This window comes from Mustela nivalis (genome assembly GCF_964662115.1).
Source record: "Mustela nivalis genome assembly, chromosome: 19".
Taxonomy (NCBI): domain Eukaryota; kingdom Metazoa; phylum Chordata; class Mammalia; order Carnivora; family Mustelidae; genus Mustela; species Mustela nivalis.
Genome location: NC_139038.1, coordinates 28,075,354 through 28,096,118, shown reverse-complemented (window position 1 = coordinate 28,096,118; position 20,765 = coordinate 28,075,354). Strand labels below are relative to the sequence as shown.

At 44.1% G+C, this 20,765-nt stretch overlaps 1 protein-coding gene across 2 annotated transcripts in view; it reads right to left on the bottom strand.

Annotated features, from left to right (window-relative positions):
- PARN (poly(A)-specific ribonuclease) overlaps positions 1 to 20,765 on the bottom strand; it is a 157,165-nt gene that overhangs the window by 117,269 nt on the left and 19,131 nt on the right. For both annotated transcript variants that reach the window (XM_082715015.1, XM_082715016.1), the window contains exons 11-18: positions 20,652 to 20,732; positions 16,957 to 17,013; positions 12,634 to 12,711; positions 9,251 to 9,294; positions 8,097 to 8,139; positions 7,109 to 7,184; positions 4,613 to 4,723; positions 4,235 to 4,304 (exon numbers count right to left, since the gene is read on the bottom strand). In XM_082715015.1, the coding sequence (XP_082571141.1) occupies positions 4,235 to 4,304; positions 4,613 to 4,723; positions 7,109 to 7,184; positions 8,097 to 8,139; positions 9,251 to 9,294; positions 12,634 to 12,711; positions 16,957 to 17,013; positions 20,652 to 20,732 (560 nt within the window). The remainder of the gene's footprint in view (positions 1 to 4,234; positions 4,305 to 4,612; positions 4,724 to 7,108; positions 7,185 to 8,096; positions 8,140 to 9,250; positions 9,295 to 12,633; positions 12,712 to 16,956; positions 17,014 to 20,651; positions 20,733 to 20,765) is intronic.

The window sequence follows — 20,765 nt, the reverse complement described above, 5'->3', positions numbered from 1 at the left end:
ACATGGTAACAAATTTTCTTCTTGATCATGAAACTAGAAACACAAAAATACATTCCACTACCACATCGACTTTTCGAACCTGTTGGCATGTTAAATTCTCTTCCATTTCAAGAAAGGGAAGTAATAAATACTGGGCGATGTCCTTTGGCATCTCATGTGAGATCTGCAATTTCTAAGGGAGGTGAATAATTTAATCTCCATTTTATAGAGGACGAAACCATTTGTCCAAGAGTGTATCACTCCTTTTGATGGCTTGTCTCCTCATCTCCGTTGCAGAGACAAGAAGGCCTAGATTCCTACAGGAATCCCGTTCCTATACAGGACACTTGTGCCAAAACCAAGACCGCCATCATCTAGGGTGAACAGCATACAATTCTTCCTTTTTCATTCCCTTACTTACAGAGTTTAGCCAAAGTAAGAGACTTGCTCATTTCCTTCCTCTTTCTAAGAAGTGAGGTAAACAGAAAATAACCTTCCCAAAAACCTTCAGAAAAGGTTATCTACAAGAGAGTTCAACGTGTCTTGCCAACACAGATGACTATTAATAAAACATAAGGTAAAAGCCTGATTCTGTGCTTTTCTGTGGTATGAAAAAAAGTGAAAGCGGAGTATTTTTAGCCCTTCCCAGCCTAACAGGATTTGACTGAAGGATCTTCTCTTAAGTCTGGTTTTCCATGCATTGATCAACACTGACCAAGGTTACAAGAGAAGGCAAATCACTTCCTGCCCAAACTGCCTACAACACAAACGAAGGGCACACTGCACACAGTCACTGGCAGGGGTCTGATCAGGATCTCCATGGCTCGGCTTCCTTACGACTTTCCTTCTGATTCCAACAAAGGGAGGAGAAATGCAGGAAGCACCCAGGCAGCATGCGGAAAAATGGCAGCATGAGAAATCCTCCCAGGACAAGCTTCTAGGCAAGTATGGCTCAGAAAGCACCTTCTACTCCATGCCGTCTTTGCAGATCACTCAACGGCCAGCTGTCTCAGGGATCTCTCAATAAAACTTCCCCAAAAAGGCATCATTAAGGCAGCCAAATGCCAATTCAGAACAATGCAGAAAGAGGTGGGGTTTTAACTTCCCCCTCAAGGTTTACTTTCTAAACATAAATCTGGTGAGAGAGGAACAAGAAGTTATTTGCATATGTAGGCAGTTTGATTTCCACCCAAATTTATGTTAGGGCTATGCATCTTTGGTTCAGCTCTTTCTGAGAAAAGCCTGGTGCCAAACAAACTCTCAGAGAAATTTACACTTTTCTAAAAATCAACCACTTGAGATAATGTGGATGGCCCTTTCTGAATGTTTCTCTACAAGGGTAATCTTGAAAAAAAAAAAAATGACAAAGTCAAGGTTAAGGTCGTACATCAACCTGCATGGAAGTTAAATGAGGTCAGTATTAACACAGAAAGAGATGTCGAAAGGAGCAAGTGCTTTTCCCACTTCCTAAATGGGCTGAGAAGGGATGACCGCATTTCATAATGTTTTTTACGTCAAATCCCTATGTTGTACACCTGAAACTAATACGACGCTGCATATCAATTGTTTTTCAAAGAAAAAAGAAGGAACAATTGTACTTGACCAAGCTATTCCAATATAGAATTAAAATACTTCTTATTTTGCATTTCAAATCCTGCTGGACTTTTTTCCTTCAGAGACGAAGAAAATATTCTTCCTTTACAGATGGAAGAAAAAATGGAGCAAAAACTCAAGAATTTTCAGGGCGAAATCACAGGATTCCTGAATCTTCAACTATATTTGGTATGCATCTAGGTTTCAGGGGAAAAAAAAAAAACAAACCATGAATGAATATTCCCAACCCAAAATGAAACTACATGTTTACCGTCCAGTTCTTTTGAATGGTCTTAAACATTATTAGCAATAATATACTGGTCTATTAATACATAAAGTCTTTCTTAAGCTTCTTTTTTTTTTTTAAGATTTTATTTATTTATTTGACAGAGAGAGAGAGAGATCACAAGTAGGCAGAGAGAGAGGGGGGAAGCAAGCTCCCTGCTGAGCAGATAGCCGGATGTGGGGCTCGATCCCAGGACCCTGGGATCACGACCCGAGCCAAAGGTAGAGGTTTAACCCACTGAGCCACCCAGGTGCCCCTAAGCTTCTTAATTAAAGCTAATTTTGATTGCTCTTCATGTTGGTCACCCAGGTTAATGACAAACTAAAGTGCATCCTATTATCTAACCCAAATTGTATCCATCACCTTATTTTATAAGGACTTGATTTTAGTGGAGAAGCAGGCTTGCTGTTTTAAGTATTTAAAAATAAGGGGCGCATGGGTGGCTCCATAGAAAAAACACATGACTCTTAATCTCAGCGTCACAAGTTCAAGCCCCATGTTATATGCGGAGCCTACCTAAAAATTAAAAAAATAAAAAATAAATATTTAAAAATGAGTAAGCTTGTCCCAGCTGAAAAATACTGCTGTGCAATGGACTTAGCATCCTGAACATAAAAATGCAAGGAGTGGCCATGATCCAAACAAAATTTAGGGTCACCTGCACATTCCATGGTCTATGACATAAGCTGCCCTTCCAGAGATTTACAAAGATAAACAGTCTCCCCAAAATAAAAGTGAAAAGCTAAGAAAATCCTGTTTTACCCATAAGGAAATGGGCAGACAGCAAGGATTCAACTGTTAGCTTCTAAAATTAATTTTCCGGGGAGCCTAGGTGGCTCAGTGGGTTAAAGTCTCGGCCTTCAGCTCAGGTCATGATCCCAAGATCCTGGGATCGAGCCCCTCATCAGGCTCTCTGCTCAGCAGGGAGCCTGCCTCCTCCTCTCTCTCTGCCTGCCTCTCTGCCTACTTGTGATCTCTGTCTGTCAAATAAATAAATAAATAAATAAATAAATAAAATAAAATAAGTAAAATTCAAATTCATTTCCTTATCATGATAATGTATAGAATACATTATGCTATAATGTATTCTATATGTATACTATAATGTATAGAATTGTTGCATTACTATTTTGTGCACTTGTAATAGGACGCTGTATGTTAACTATATGGAATTTTAAAAAACTTAATAAAAAATTCAACTGTATTTTCAATATATACTACATTGTTTTCTGTTTCTCTCTGAAAGATGTTTTGAAGGTCAAACACATTTAGCTCTGAACTTCAACAGAAAAGAACAAAGATTAAAAAAAAAAAAGAAGAAGAAGCCAAAGTGTGATAAAACTTACTAACTCAGACTATACAAATTCCAAACCTGTAGGAATCCAGATGTTTGGAATTAACATCTGTCTCTGCAGCATGTCACCTAAGTACAAGCACTGTGATACTGGTATTTACATAGACATCCAAAGGAGACAGTGTTCTTACCCAGTAATGCACTGATAGGATTGTAAAGTGCTGCATATAATGTAAGGAAATGATGTAACCAAGCCAACACTGAAACGGTTCTTTCTCCCAGCAGTAATGACCCATGTGGGCTGCCTTGTTCTGTCTGGCTCCCCCAGAATCTCCTAGAACCAATCCTGTTAAAAGAGCTGGGGTAAAGAAGGTTTAGGGCTCTGGCACAGAGCCCAGCTGTGGCCAGCTTGAGGATCACATCTATAACTTTCGTCTCAACCGTGCCAAGAAAGCACAAACCACACTTTGAAGTAATCATCTTGAGAGTCTTTGAAAATGCTCTGAACTTAGACATCTCCCTAAATCACACAGACTTCTTGCAACGATGAGTACATAAGCAAGCTTTTACTTCACCGGATCCATTCAGATGAAAGCTTGGGATAAAAGGACAATCAAAACTTCTCCATAGATTATCTTAAAAGCCATTTGTGTAGCCAACATCTTCTTAAAAAGAGTATTATTTAATGAGATAATAACGCAAGTATAAATAATAACCTCGTGTAAAATATGTTAGCAGTGTTCGGTCCAACTACGTACGTACACACACACACACACACACACGCACACATGCACACTCACACAGTCTCTCTTGCAGGTAATTTAAATGCCAAAACTACCAGTTCTTTGTCTTGGAAAAGATACACTAACTTTGGCATTCTTTTCTTTTCTGTATTTCTTTTTTAGGCAATATATTTAATAAATTATTTCCCAGAAGGTCAATTTATGTTTTCGAAAAACATCTGAGTCACTTGAGATGAGAACCACTTTATCTAAAAATGCACTGCATCATCCTTACCTGACATCCCAGATACTGGGCTCTTAAACAGTGAGAACATGGGCAATGGGGCCCTGATTACTTACTTGTTAAAAAAAGGTTCAATGAGTTTTGATCTGGCAGACACATGAATTTTTGGAGGGCTAAGAAAAGAACCTAATGAAGAAAAGAAGCAGAGTATTACATAGAGTCAAGGAGACAAAGCCTGAAAGTTCAGACAACGAACTATGTAATCAACAGCGCGGTTCAGAAGGGTTAGAGGCACTCAGTAAGGGCTGGATGCCACACCAGGTAAGAGTCAATGGGGCCTCCTGTGCCCTCTCCATGCCCCACCCCAGGCCCCTCCAAAGCTGACCTCCAGCCTTCCCACTTCTATCTGGGTGAGCGGACCCCAGGGAAATGGAAGACAGGCAAGATCCACCCCAGCCCACGGTGTGTTTGGTGGAAACAGGTACGGCGGGTACCTAGGTAGTTCGCCATGGAGATGAAGCACAGCCCTGTGATATAAGCATCATAGCCGGCCTCGTGGAGCTGCTCCGTAGCTGTGTCGTAACTTGGAAAACCTTCCGCACTTTCTAAAGAGGAGAAAGAAAAAAAAGTTTTCCTAAGGATATCACAAATCGTGAAGACAGGCAGGTACACCACCCTACCCAGTCCAGATGGCATTGGTATGTGCTGCAGAAGAATCCTCGACAAGCAGGAAAAGGCTACCTCCTTCTTTATTCTCTCTGCACAAGACCTTGCAGTGTGAGATAAAAGGGTCACTGAAAATGAGGGCTTGGGTCTAGACTAAAGAAATGGCTCAGTGACATCATCAAAGACCCAGCCACAGGCCTCCTGTCAGCACAGTGGTGGGCACTATTTACGATCATGCATAACTTGCCCTATGACAGATGACCCCTCTTCTGACCGCTTTCTGAAGTCCCAAGGAGCTTCTTCCTTGAGGACACGGGGACATAACAAGTATTTCAGTCATGACTAATGACAGCATGGAGTTGTACGTCCCACTGAGTCTGAATCTGTGTTCCACCATTTACCTGCTACGTGATCCTGGGCAAGTCACTTCTCCTCTGGGCCTCCACTTTGGCAGAATGGAGACAAAAACCAATCCCCCTGCCATGGAGCTTTTAGAAGGATCAAATGAGCTGACGCCAGGAACGCTCTCACGTGGTGCTGGGCACGTGGTCCATGCTCAGTCACTGGTAACCATCAAGACCCAGACCTCCCTTCCAAAAGGCAAAAGGCCCTTCAATATTGGCAGCTCAATTCAACATTGCCCTCTGCTCTTTCCGAGCTATTGGATCTAAAGATGGAGGCACAACGAACTCCAAAGATAGATCAGAACTTACTGTCACGCTGCCCATGGAACATGGGGCCACTTCACAGGAGAGAGCATTTTACAACAGGATTCTTACATCACACTGACACACACTGCCAGGTACCAGACTATTACATGGAAAGAATGGGATAAAACGGTAACTCCTAGGGGTGCTTGGTTTCGGCTTAGGTCATGATCGCAGAGTCATGAGCTCGAGCCTGGCCTCCAGCTCTGCGCTCACTGCAAGGTCTGCTTGAGATTCTCTTTCTCTCCCTCTACCCCTCCTGCTCGTGCTCTCTAAAATAAATAAATAAATCTCAAAAACAAAAAAAAACTGTAACTCATAAATATTTCCTAGAACCGTTCTGGAAATGAATATCAAAAACACTATAACAGAACCAAAAGCATGAATGGGAATTAAGAATAAAAAGACTGTAACTATTCTTATGTGACTATAAGGCTCTTTAGGCAAGAATTTGTTAACCCCATATTAAATATTAGACTCCAAGCTTTAAAAAAGTCTTTTAACATGATAGCCAAGAAAGTAATATCCTCTACTCCACCACCAGCTGAAACACTATTTCCAAAATCAATTATTTCCATCATACTGTTACAGAGAAGGTCTAGGCTTTCTTCCCTCACCCTCACTCCTTTTCTTAATTCCTTTTTTGGACTATTACCCAGAAAGGCAAGCAAATAGCTGTAATCTTGGCTGCTTTAGTACCTTCCATTGTCAATTTCCAAACCATCAGTCCAATTATCAATGTCTTCAGAAGTCTGCAGGCTGCAGCTAATGGAATGCTAATTACAGCGTCAGCAGCAAAATGAAGCGTATAGGAACCAAGGAAGAGACACGTGGCAGGTTCACTGAACACCTGGGACCCAGGGGCCCAGGGACCAGGACATGGTAACACATCTCTGCCCCAAGAAACATTCTCCCTACTCTGCTTCTCCTCACTGATGCTGTCCCACAGCTAAGCCACCTCTGATGGGAGGCAAAGCTGGAGACTCTCCTTCCTCATCCGGAAACCCAGGTCTTGGGCTTTTCTGAGACAAAAGTGTATTCTCAACCTCTGGCAATTAATCACCGATTCTTTGTCTCCACTTAAACAATGCACTACAGAAAAGAAAGACATCAAATTTTGGGAGAATTCCAAGCATTAGGAAATTAAAGCCCTGAAGCTTTAATTGCTAAACTTCTCAATGAATGGGCTACCCCACCCAAATCTATAAACATAAAACATACATAAGATTACGAGACCAGGGGCGCCTGGGTGGCTCAGTGGGTTAAAGCCTCTGCCTTCAGCTCAGGTCATGATCCCAGGGTACTGGGATCGGCCTGCATCGGGCTCCCTGCTCGGCGGGGTCGGTGGTAGGGGGCTGCTTCCTCCTCTCTCCCTCTGCTTGTCTCTCTGCCTACTTGTGATCTCTGTCTATCAGATAAATAAATAAAATCTTTAAAAAAAAAAGATTATGAGACCATCTCTATTCAGAAAGCAGTAATTCAATACAGGGCATGAGCAAGTTAACTCCGCCAAAATCTGTAGCTGTGCGTTATGTCTAGAACAGGTTCCCCCTTTCTTCTATGATACCCCTGATCACAAGCCCTGGGGGCACTATCGGGATCACTTTATTTTCTTACCAACTTTAGGAGGGTTGAAAGGCGTCTCTTTTAACCGCTTTTCCAATTCTGCGAGAGATGTGTTGTTAATGATATCCTGCAAACCAGGAAGCAGAGAATTACGAGCTTTAATCATCTCAGCATAACATACAGGAGAGATTCACTGAATGTCAGGACCGGGGGAAAAAAAAAAAAGTATATCTAGCTTTGTTCCTTTGCGTTCTTTAAAGAAATACAAGAGTCATGGTTTCGTCAGCGTGAAAGAGAGACAGCAAGGGTCAGGTTCGACGTGCAGGAAGTATCACCATAGCATAGGTCTTTGGGAGAGGTGTCAACTACCTACAGGACTTGGACCAGAAAGGTGTGCTGTTCTGGCACTCAGTTCACTCAGTGAGGTGAAGTCACTTCACAAAATAGCAAATGATTTCACTTTTACCTGAGTTTTCCAGATTAGAAAATATAACCAAAAATCAAGAAAATAAATATATAAATCAAGAAAATAAAAACCAAAATACATAAGATCAAGAAAATGAAGTGTGTACACGTGTAACCTATTCAGAAATGCATTTTATATATATGTATACAGAAATATACGTGTGTGTGTATTGTTTTTTCTTTTTCTTTCTTTCTTTCTTTTTTTTTTTTTAAGTAAGATCTGTGCCCAGCATGAGGCTTGAACTCCTGACCTGGAGATCAAGAGTCACATGCTCTACCGACTGACCTAGCAAGGTACCCCACTCCAACCCCCCTAAAATACATTATATATTTTAATATTAAAAATGTTTACATTCAAACACAGTATAGAGGAGAAAAAAGGTAATTCCAACACCCAAAGACAAGCACTAATCATATTTCTATATATTTATCTCTACTCTTTTCCTCATTTTTTTTTCTTTTTTGGACGTATTTGAAAATAACATTTCAATTAGACCAGAATTCCAAGCTCCTAGTACCAATTCAGAACAATTCAAAACAGATTATCACTGAGAGCTCCAATTTAAAGAATTACCTTAAAAGGTTGTGTGCTGGCCATCAATTTTGTATCCAAGAGTCTGGAAACAAAAGAAATGTTAATAAGGAAAACACAATACACAACAGTGTCCAGAATATTATTTTTTACTCAAATGAAGAGACAGCCTCTGGTCCTAAAAGCTGACAAGAGAACTAAGCATGTGAGCCACTGTCTCCCAGCACTAAGGCCACTGCTACGTCAGATAGGCTCAGTCCTCACAACCCTCTTCATTGAGAGGCTCTATCGTGCTCAGAGCACAAGTTCTAGAACTGCTTGTACCCCGGGCTACATCGATTCCAAGGGGAAGGCGAAGATCTTTGGAAGTTTTTCCACAGTTCAAATACTGCGTAGGTCTAGTTCCCCAAGTTCCTAGCTACTATACTACCCAGATTTGCACAAGATAAACTCTTGGAAGCTCAAATCTACATTTGGTAGTTTCACGCTATTGTTATTTCTTAGAATTCTGTTTCAGAGATTGGAATAATGAAAAAAAAAAAAAAGGAGACAGATACTAGTATGAAAACTCTTGCCTTTGACATGAATGTGAGCAGGAGAGATAACAGGGCCGAATTAGGCCAGACGTAAGAGCAACAGCTCTGTGACCACACCTCCCCGTCTTCAGATGGGTCCTCAAACACAGATCCTAGCTCTGGAGGCCCCACGTGGCTGACACGTGACTCGCCAGACATGCGACAGAGCAGAAGTACCCTGACACCTTAACCATGGGAGCCACTATCAGGTTAAGGTACCAACTTAGAGATGAGGGGAAAAGTCGCCAGCCGGGCAGTTCTCGACTGGCCACAGGACACTGTCAACTGGTCACGTGAGTGGGACAGGGCCCATCTGGCAGACAAGAGGGACAAGAGCCCACTCAGGAGGACTGCACGCACTCTTCAGAGATCTGGGTGTGGGGGGAGGAAAAAGCCAGGTGCTCTCAGTTCAAATTCTGGTTTTTAATGCAATAAAATTGATCATGAGCTATAAAAGCAAGCAGTCACAGTTGGCCCTAGAAACCATTAACCAGCTATTAGCAGCTGGATTGTAATCATCTTCAGGTAATTACTATTATCACTATTTATTACCTGTTTGTATCTTCTACAGCAGGAGAACTCTTTTGAGTGAAGGATAATGAATCCCCAAAGAAAGCTTACCTAGGGAAAACACACGTTGTCATCTCCTTAAATTCATTTAGGTCCTAAAAGAAAAACACACAGACAATGACTTGCTGTGATTTTACAAATACAGTCACAATACTGAAAATACACATAAATATTTCAAGCACCATAGCTCTCTTCTCAAACTGTGATACCTCACACAGGCCCTTTAGGCTCAACTGTCAGATCTGCTCCTAGGTAATAATCACTTTCCGAAAATCATCACAATGTCCCGATGGGGAATCGTATGATCTGACATAAAACTTTTGCATAACCATAACAGAAAAAATTGAGCATGTTATGCCTGAAACAGAGGAAGGGGGCAAAGTTTCTAATATATGTAGAAAGCTTCCAGTAATAGTTCTATCAAATGAATCCGTCAAAACAATGAGGCTAGCAAAGTTATGTAAGTAAAATGGTTTATACAGAAAATGGACCTACTGTAAATTAGGCTATACCTTCACTGAGAACATCTCCGAAATGCTAGTTAAAATGGCCATTAAAACACCGACTTTCCAACATGTACAAAGCATGCTTTAACTACTCAGAAAACTGCTAAAGAAACACCAGTAGCAAGTGCTTAAATTAGACAATTCATTTCCCAGTTTATTTTGATCAGGAAGTCTAAAGCCGAAATGAGATGGATCTAATTTTGAATGAACTCATTTCCATACATAATTGCCACAGCAGACTGAGTAGTCACACTCCTGACCCTTTGTAACTACGCTTCTCTTCAGCGTTATTCATGCTTCGCAGCAAACTGCCATTTCCAATTAGCTTTCCAAGCCTGTAAATACAGGCCGTATTTAACCAGTTTGGAATATTTACCAGCTTTCAATAGCTATCGTTAAATTGACAGACAATACATGAACAAGTGGTTTCAGGGCTGAGGTCGAACAAAAATCCAAGAACGGGGGCGCCTGGGTGGCTCAGTGGGTTAAAGCCTCTGCCTTCGGCTCAAATCATGATCCCAGGGTCCTGGGATCCAGCTCTGTGTCAGGCTCTCTGCTCAACAGGAAGCCTGCTTCCCCCTCTCTCTCTGCCTGCCTCTCTGTCTACTTGTGATCTCTGTCTGTCAAATAAATAAATAAAAATCTTAAAAAAAATAAAAGGTTACACTGCTTGTCTGAGGAGCTAATCACCTAGAAGAAAGGGCAGGATGAAGAAAACACATATGCTCAAAAGCTATACCGTTTTGTGGGAGTTCAGAGAAGGAAAAAAAGCAGCTCCTGGGCAAGGCAGCAGACAGGGAAACCTTCGGGAAAGAGGCATGCACTAGACCTTGGTAAAGCTGTACACAGGCAAAGGAGGAGGAAAGCTGGAGACAATTCAGAGAGGAGAAAATGGTATACCAAAGCCACAGACAGGCAAAAGCACAAAGCAGTCCCAGGAACAAATGAGCCAGTCTTGCTGGGAGTAAGGAGGGTTTTAAGTGACTAGAAGATACAGAGCTGTTGGGCCAGATCATAGAAATCTTGCCATGCCAGGCTAAAAAGAATCAGCTGTAGAGAAAAGCAAAGAACATGGGATTAGGTTCAGAATTTTGAGCAGGGTCAGTGATGTGAACAGAACCATGTGTCAGAAGATTATAAAACTGGCACCATCAGGGGCGCCTGGGTGGCTCAGTGGGTTAAAGCCTCTGCCTTCGGCTCAAATCATGATTCCAGGGTCCTGGGATCAAGCCCTGAATTGGGCTCTCTGCTCCGTGGGGGGCCTGCTTCCTCCTCTCTCTCTGCCTGCCTCTCTGCCTACTTGTGATCTCTGTCTGTCAAATAAATAAATAAAATCTTAAAAAAAAAAAAAACTGGCACAATCAGAAGATACTCATTTGTTAAATCAATATTTAATGCCCACTATGTGTCAAGCTCTGTTTGGTTAAACCAGTCACTTCCCTGGTTTAAAGGTCAAAAAATCATGAGAGGAGCTGCTATGCTTTGGTCTAATTGGCCAAAAGAAGTGGTTGACTTGAAGTAACCATCAGCTCTTTCCATCTGGACACTGCCCATTCACACCCATCATGTTCGAGACTCAGCACCAGGAAGTCTTTGAGTCCCAGAGGGCGTGATACCATTTTCATGAGAAGCAATGACAACGTCGAGGTTGCGGAAACAGGGCAAGGGGAGCAAGAGACCTGCTGTAGCCCGAGCTGGGCTTTGTTGGGCTTTTCCAAAGAAAGTCATCAAGATCCCAATGGAACAATGTCTCATAAGAAAGGTGAAGTGGGGCGCCTGGGGGGCTCAGTGGGTTACGTGTCTGACTCTTCATTTTGGCTCAGGCCATGATCTCAGGGCTTTGAGCCTGAGCCCCATGTCGGGCTCCACACTGGGCATGGGACCTGTCTAAGATTCTCTCTGCCCCTCCTCTCCCCTGCAAAAGAAAACAGAGAGAATAAAGGAGAGGGAAGACATGGTGATGGGAGGCAAGCAAGATGAGCCCAGGTGCATAGTTAGGGAGCAGAAGGGGAAGAGACAAGAAGAGAAAGTCTTTTCCTGAGGAGCCAAAGAGGCGTGTGCCTTGGTGCCCTGAACCAGCCTGGCTCCAAGAGCAAAAAACCACCACGGTTAACGGAGATTCTAAGGGAGCAGCCTAGCAAGAGGTCACCACAAATGGTGCAGGACCCGATCTGGTTTAGTTGACCTGAAACACGGCTCACCTTCAATGGCCCCATTATAGCTAATGTTAGCAGCAGCACACTAGAAGCCCACACCTGTGGCCGGAAACCCCTGCCCGGCACTAACCGAAAAAAAAAAAAAATATTAGCGTCAAGTCGAAATAAATGTCCAACTCTGCTCTGGCAATGGCAGATCTGAAGATCCCTTACAACGGCTGATAAGTACCTCTCTTCAATAAGGTACCCCTGAGCACATGAGACTCGCTCTGGGAACGTGCTGCATACGAGGGAACAGCACTCGGTACAGAATGCTTTCTCTGTAATAAGGAATTGTGGATTTTTTCTTTTATTTTTTCTTTTTTCAAGTTTTATTTTAATTCCAGCTAACACAGTGTTGTGTTAGTGTCACATGCACAACACAGTGATTCAACACTTGCGTACAACACCCGGAGCTCGCCACAAGGGCACTCCGTTCCACCACCTGTTCCCTCCATCCTCCCCCCTCCCCCGCACCACCCCCAACCGTCAGTGTGTTCTCTGGAATTAAGCGTCTGTTTCTTGGTTTGTCTCTCTGTCGCCTTTTTTGCCCCCTTTACTCATTTGTTGTTCTTGTCTTCAACTCCACATGTAAGCAAAATCCTATGGTATTTGTCTTTGACTGACTTCTTTCATTTAGCCTAATATGCTCTAGTTCCATTCACGTCAAGTCGCTGCAAATGGCAAGAAATGGTGGATTTTTAACCCAGGCGGGCAGGCAGAGGTCACTTACCGCAGGCAGAGGGCAGTAGAACTGATGAACTGTGTGCATGACATCCAAGAGCATGTTGTGTCCAATAACGAGCTTTCCCTAAAGAAAGTCAGGGTTAAGCAGAAGACTTCTTGGCACAAAATTTTATTAGGGCTTGAGGGTGAAATGTAGGGCTCAGAATCTATGAGGATTTTGTACTGAACTTACCTTTTGATATTAAAAAAAAAAAAAAAACCACAACCAAAACCTGCAGGGGTGCCTGGGTGGCTCAGTGGGTTAAGCCTCTGCTTTCAGCTCAGGTCATGGTCTCAGAGTCCTGGGATAGAGCCCCGAGTTGGGCTCTCTGCTCAGCGGGGAGCCTGCCTCCTCCTCTCTCTCTGCCTGCCTCTTTGACTACTTGTAATCTCTGTCTATCAAATAAATAAATAAAATCTTAAAAAAAAAACCCGCAAATAAATGTTAGGGCTGGTTTTATTCCTCTTCAGTCTTAAGAACGCGCAATCCGTTCTGCAAAGTAAAAACCCCAATGACTTTGATTTCATTGATCATCTCTGCTTTTTATTCATCTTATCATCCCCAAGAATCAGAAGGGGTAAAATTTTTATTGAAGGGCTCAAAAACTAAGTGAAAAGTCTAAGTTATCCTGAGCTGTTAAGAATTTGTGAATGGGCTCCAAATATCTACTCTAGAAGTATATTCCTTAAAACAATTCATTTATTTTTAAAAGACATATTCATGACAACAGGGAAAGGTAAAAATAATTAATTTCTCATTCTATTAAACAGAATGAATCCTTGTTCCCTTCAATCTATGTCAAAATTCACGGGGCATGTTCTTAAATACCATCTCCAGTGCAATTTATTGCTTTTCTACCAACTGAAGTACAATATGTGTTCAAGAAACCACTGCTTTGTGGTAAAAACTAGACTACCAAAATGGAACATCGTCCTCACTTTAACCAGCCAGGTGACACCATTTTTAACAGAAAGTGACTGGCCGTCACAGCGGAGCTTCTGACTGTGTCCCAGGGCACCATCAGAGGGAAACTTCTCGACTCATAGGGCCAAATGTAATTCTTAGAAATGAATAGTTCTATACGAAATCTTCCAAATCCAACAGCCAAGCTGTCCTTTGGGCGTGGAAACACCACAGTCGTACCTCGTGCCAGATTTGGGCTTCTAAACACCATTATCCAATAAAAGGAACCAGGGCTCCTTGGAGAACTCGTGGATTCTAGAACTGAGGCAGGGAAAATACGACGTGGTCTGAACATCTTGTGATGCCAGAGAATGAGGAGGTACTCAAAAAAGGATGGGGGCCGGGGCGCCTGGGTGGCTCAGCCGGTTAAGCATCTGACTCTTGATTTCGGCTCAGGTCATGATCTCAGGGTGGTGAGATCGAGCCCCGCATGGTGCTCCACGCCGGCCATGGACTCTGTGTTTAAGATTCTTCCTCTCCCTCTGGCTCCTCCCTGACCCCCACCCGGTCCCCCACCAGAAAAAAAAAAAAAGGGGGGGGGGCTTGTCCAAAAAACACAGAAGCCAACCTAAAGAAGTTCCCATGGCCAAAGGTGGTACAATTTGAGCAACGAAAGAAAAATGCTAGACGATAATCTGCAGAATAAAATAAATTCCCCTGAGTCCATGCTCCTAAATATTGTTTTAAATGAATGAACAGGAAAGAAGGGACAGCTCTTCCTTACAGAAGAATTCCAAGAACAAGCGTAGAAAGAAAGAGGAAATACAAACTTGCCATTAAAACCCCAGAGTAATAACGGCTGTGGGCAAAATCACCAAGTTGCTGTATTACCGGTCAAGAGTCCAAAAAAACAGGCTTCCCATAGTCTCAAAGTATCTCCCCCAGTTTATTAACCACGAAGGGAATGTTACAGAACACAAATCCAGCGGACAGCATCTCCCCCAAGTGATCAAGGCCAAGATCAGGAGCTATCATTTCTGTGGCATTCTTGCCAGCACTGTATACCGCCAATCCAATCACAAGAAAAGATCGGACAAACCTACACTGATGGATCTTTGACAAAGTGACAATCAAGATTCTTTAAACACACTGAGATTATAGGGGTGCCTGAGTGGCTGAGTTGGTTCACCATGTGACCCCCCCCCCCACCATGTGAATCTTGATTTTGGCTCTGGTCACCATCTCAGGTAGTGGGATCAAGCCCGCATCTGACTCTGTGCTTTGGCGCAGAGCCTGCTTGTCCCTGTCCCTCTGTTCCTCTCTGGCCCATGCGTGCTCGCTTTCTTTCTCTCTCTCTCTCTCTCCAATAAATAAATAAAATCTTTAACAACAAAAGCACTGAGATTACAACAGACAACAAAAGACTGCTGAAGACTAAGGAAAAGAAACAAGTAAATGCAACGTGGGGTCCTGGAAAGAACCATGAACTCAGTGGGGAAAGTGACGATGTTCCGATAAGACCTAGAGTCTGGTTCATAACATGGTATCAGCTTTTATCTCCTGGTTCTGATAACCGCAGGGTTACAGGAGGCATCCGAAGGGTAGCGAGGTGAGGGACCTAGGGAAACTCTGTACTGTTTCTGCGACTGCTGTGAGTGTAAAATTCATACTAAATGAAGTTTTTTAACATTATAGAAAACACAGATTTACTACTAAGAGAAGCAGGGAAAGACTGCAGTGTGACGTACATATTTGTGAGTACTGAGTATTCACTGGCTTTACAGACCCTGTGTCTGTGTTTATAAGGTATGTGACTTCTAAATTTTAAATGTCTGAGTCACTGATAAAGGGGACTTTTCCTGGTAGTATACTTTGTGATGTTAACCACCAACAGTCAACAATGTGTCGTGCACTGGTCTGTAGGAGACAGACAACACGGAGACGCACACAGCCAGCTAAGGCACCTGGGTATGAACCAGGCCAACAGAGCCAACTATCAGAACGGCCACGAGAGAGCTGAAGGCCAAGGGACACCCCACAGGTCTGTATTCAGGGCCAGCCTCGGTCAAATCAACCACTTCCCTGAAATCTCTGGCTGAGTGTGGATGATACAAGCAAATGTGACCAGAAACTCCTCCTTGCTTCTCTGGATACCAGAGTCTTAGCCACTTATGACCTGACTCATCCGACTTTCCATCCCATTCTGGTTACTTCGTGGTCTTCTCTCACGGGGCTCTAGAACTGCTGTTCATCCCTAGTGGGGACAATGGCATGCCTCCTCTCAAGGTCTTCTGTTCTCACAAGCCTGCACATCACAGTGAGACAGCTACAGGAGGAACACGGAGGGAACCTCCACGGCCTCAAAGTGTCCTACGTAGGAAGCTCAGCACTCAGGGGACAAGATGATTCCTTCTCTAGGGGGCATAATTCCTTCTCCCATGGCCAACTACTCTAGGAACAGAAAGTCTTAGCCGCCGGGCGGTTGAGCATCCCAGCGAGCTGTCTGACTCGAATGTGTAATCCACAAAGCACCAGCAGCCTGGCCTCTTTTCCAACAGGTTAGGGAACAAGCAAAAATGTCTGCCATACTGATCACAGAATGCCCTAGCATATTTACAAAAATGGTCAACACATTTTTAAAACTTATCAAATATCATCAAGGCTACCACACAGAAGATTGTTACATTTGTGCAGAAGAACTCAACTTAATTATTTTTATCCTCTAGATTCTTCTAATGATGGAACAAAAACACCCTCAGTCAGATACCACATTATCTCCTACTATACTCCTTACTTGCTTATTCTACTTCCTGAGAATGGTTTTGAGAATAATAAAGGTTAGTTTCATGTAGCTGTATAAGGAAATCATAGTATAATCTTTCCACGTTTTATACAAAAAAACCTTTTTTAATTTTTTTATTTTTAAGTAATCTCTCCACCAAAGTGGGGCTCGAACTCACAACCCTCAGATCAAGAGTCACAGGCTCTATGAGCTAAGCCAGCCAGGTGCCCCTACGAGAAAACCTTCTGGAAAATGGTACAGATCCTATCGGCAATTATGATGTCACTGAGCACATTATAACCACGGTTTCCCTCCACACTAGGTAAACATTCTACACATGGCCAAATGTGTAACTGGCAATGACGACTTAAGCGTTTCAACCTAAATGTTATGCTCAGGAATCTAGGTAAAAAGAAAAAGCCTGGGGGTGCCTGGGTGGCTCAGTCATTAAGCATCTGCCTTTGGCTCGGGTCATGATTCCAGGGTCCGGGGATCGAGCCCCACATCAGTCTCCCTCATGGCGGGGAGGCTGCTTCTCCCTCTCCCACTTCCCTCCTTATGCTTATGTTCCCTCCCTCGCCGTCTCTCTGTCAAATGATAAATAAATAAAAATCTTAAAAAAAAAAAAAGCCCGGTTCACTTACCGAATTGGCAATGGCGTGGATGACTCTAGAAAACCCCACAGCATCATTCAGTTCTTCCTGATTTAGAGAAACAAACCAAGACAACTACTGACCTACAGATATTCCTTATTTGAACAGGTTAAAGCGTAGCCCCCCGAAACACTTTAGTGTTATCCTGAGTTAGACAGCTTTAGTTTCCCCGTTCTGTCTTCATCATCCCAAAGAACTGCCTCTGAAATAACCTATGTACACACCTTTCTTCTGTTTTTAAATGTGGAATGAGCAAGTCCCAAATTATTCATTAGTTACTAAAATAACGGTACCGAGGGTTTACCCATCACTTCGCATCAACTGCTGGAATTTCCAAGTCCCCCAAGTGGCCTTAAAAACACAAACTCTTCGGAGCTGCCACCTGCTGGCCAAATTCAATACTGCAGTAAATTCAGAGGGAGCCCATCCAGCAGTGGGCTGGCTGATCCAATCAAGCATTGTCATAAAGCCTGGCTTTCTTCCTTGCCAAATGCATTTCCGTACATTTAAAACATAGCACTCTGAGACAGCCCTACCCAGTTTCTTCTCTCCTTTCCTCCCAGTGATGTCCTAAGAGGCTCAATTTCTCTATCTGGACACCCTGTCCTCAGCGCTATGCTGGGTGCACCTGCTGTCCCTTCCTGTCTCATCAGAGCTCTGTTACTGGAGACTTCTCTCCGCTCGCTAGCTCCTTGCAGCCCTCTGCTCTCTGGGCTCGCCCTCAGTGAAACTGCTCATCTCTGCAAACTACTCCCAAGGCTAACAAGTGATGGCGGGCATAGGGAGAAAGTGGCACACTCGTTCCCTGGTGGTGAGAATGTAAAGGGATACGGTCGCTATGGAAAATGGTACGGCAGTGCCCCAAAAAATTCAATACAGAATTTCCCTATGACCCAGCGATTTCATGTCTGGGTATATACGCGGGAGAACTGAAAGCAGGGACTCCAAGAGATACCGCACACCCATGATCAGAGGAGCATTATTCACAAGAACCAAAAGGCAGAAGGACTAAGTGTCCATGACAGATGGATGAAGAAAACGTGGTCTCCACAGGCAGTGGACTACTAGTCAGCTTAAAAAGGAAGGGAATTCTGACACCTGCTACTACACGGCTGAACCCGAAGGACAGTGTGCTGAATGAACTAAGCCAGCCCCTGAAAGACAAATGCTGGATGATTCCACTCACATGAGGTGCCTAGAGTGGTCTGACTCAGAGAGACAAAGTAGAAGGGTGGATGGCAGGGGCTGGTGGGTGCAGACAGTTAGTATTTAAGGGGATGAGAACGATTACAGGGAAGGACGGGGTGCCTACACAAGGGGAAAGCACTTAACACTATAGAACTGTGCACTTCGAAACAGGAGAGTAAATTTTCTGTTATGTGTACTTTCCCACAATTAAAACTTCTTTTTAATTTTTAAGAATATGTTTATTTAAAAAAATTTATAATCCTATGCAAATGTCTGAATGACATGTTTTAGGACTTTCTCCCAGATAGACTGTTAACTCTTAGGAAAAGCCATGAATCATTCATTCTGGGGCGCCCTGGGTGGCTCAGGTGGTTAAGCGTCTGCCTTCGGCTCAGGGCATGATCGCGGGGTCCTGGGATCGAGCCCTGCGTCGGGCTCCCTGCTCAGCGGTGCGTCCGCTTCTCCCTCTCCTCCTCCCTCCTGCTCGGTGCTAACTTGCTATCTCACTTTCTCTCTCAAATAAATAAATAAATAAATTGTTCTCATGCCCTCTGCACCTACCATAATGCTTGAACACACGGTGAATACACTAGAAACGGCGAATAAGTAATTTCACCCTAACTCCTACGCCGGAATGTTCATTGTTCCTTGTAACCAGAAGATCCTTCTTGCCAGGTGGGTTAGCAGTTGAATTCCTGGAAGGATGAGTGCTGCGCTGGGGTCGCTGCTAAGTATCTCAGTTCCCTGGGGTCTCAGATTTCTGTCTTGTTCTCCCCTCTGTCCTCTGGGTTCCAACCCAGAGGTTGGAACTAGCTCTCAAAACCATTATTAAACTTTTACTGCCACACTTAAAAATCATTATTATTTAAAAAAAAAAAATAAGGAAAACTATTCCCAAGGCTAAACCCAGTGGCCACATCTCCGTTTTTATCCTTAACTTCTTCTCTGCTCACATTCCCCTCTTCAACACTCTCCTCCCTTGGCTGCTGGTCACAAGACCCCCTGGGTCCATTTTCCTACTCCTGCTTATCATTTAAATGCCAGATTCCCTCAGGAACCCAGCCCAGACCATCTAATCCTGGTTCTTCGGCACACTGTAGGTGCTCCAGCCCGGTGCTGGTCTCCGGACTGATGACGGCCACACCCAGCCCTCACCTCACCTTCTCTCCTGCGTGCCAGAAGGACAAGCCCGCTGATAGGACACCCACCCACGGACATCCCAAGACATCTACAATGTCATCAGGTCAAAAAACAGAAGGTAAAGTCCTTGTCCAATGTGGGGGGACACCTGTGCCGTGGTACCTGGTGACTTAGCACGTTTCCACACAGGCAAAGGCCTAAGTCCCGACCCGTCTCTGTGCTGGTGGAACACCCTGGAAGAGCAGGTAGGAGGCTGGCACGAGGGTTTCTCACACCTTCCAGGTTCTGATGAGGTCTGGGGTTGTCTGCCCCCACCCTTTGCAGAAGAGAGCTATGGCACAGAATAGGACTCAGCTGCCCTCTATAATGTGCTCCTTGGTAATGGGGTACGCACAACTCACACTGCGGTCTCCTGGCCCCTCTGGTCTCCGTGCTGTCATTTTGGTGGTTGGGACCAATGCGGCCAGTACCTCTGGCCGCTCTTCCTTCTCCTGCCCAAGTACTAACCAGGCCCGACCCCGCTTAGCTTCCGAGATGAGAGGGCATCAGGCGCGGTTAGGGAGGGATGGCCACAGACTGCTCTTCCTTCTCTGTGTAAGTAATATGTTGTCTAAATCCAGCAGTGGCTTTCCGCATCCTCCTGACTCAGTCAGTCAGAGGTGGCCCTGCCTTACGCATGTGGGAGCTCTTGGCCTCCTCTGTGTCCCCCTACCAGGATCATCTGGCCCAACCCCGTCTGAAACCAGTCTACCCAGTGGCTCAGATTCCTGGCTTGACTGTCTTTTTTCCCTTCTACTTTCACCACTCATACCCAATACCAAATTCCACTGATTCTACCTTCTAAACCTCTCCTGGGTCCACCTACATGGCTCCGCACTATCCTATCCCAGCAAGGTCAGTCCACAGCGTAAATGGTCTCCCCACCTCCAGTCCTCCTCCCTGGGATCTGTTCTCCGGACCACAACCAGGGTGACGATGCTCCAACAATGCAAATACCATGTCATCCTAATCTGTCGCATCACCAGTTTCAGAGTTTGTTTAAGGGAAATCAGCAACTGTGCCCAGAGCTACACACAGCAGCATTAGCTAACAGGCATGCGGTTCAGGGACGTACAATCCTAATGATGACCAAGACGACGGTTTCTTCGAGACTGATTCACAGTCAGACTCACTTTGGTGGCTTTAACCTTAAGTTTCCTTGTTCTGTTCTAGGTGTTTCTGCCAACTCAATTCTGCTACGGTAGGACACTATTCGTGACGCTAAATGTGACATGGGACCTACAAACACAGGTCCTAAGGCCTAAGTCAGTATCAAGGTGTCGCTTCTCACCCAAAGGACATGAACGTGACTCAGTCACCTGTTCCTTAGCGAGTTTCTGCTGCTCCCTCCTCTTACGCTCCTCTTCATCTACTTTGCTGATGACAATGTAGCGCTCTTTCTGAAAGACATAAAGCAGACGTACACCTTTCCA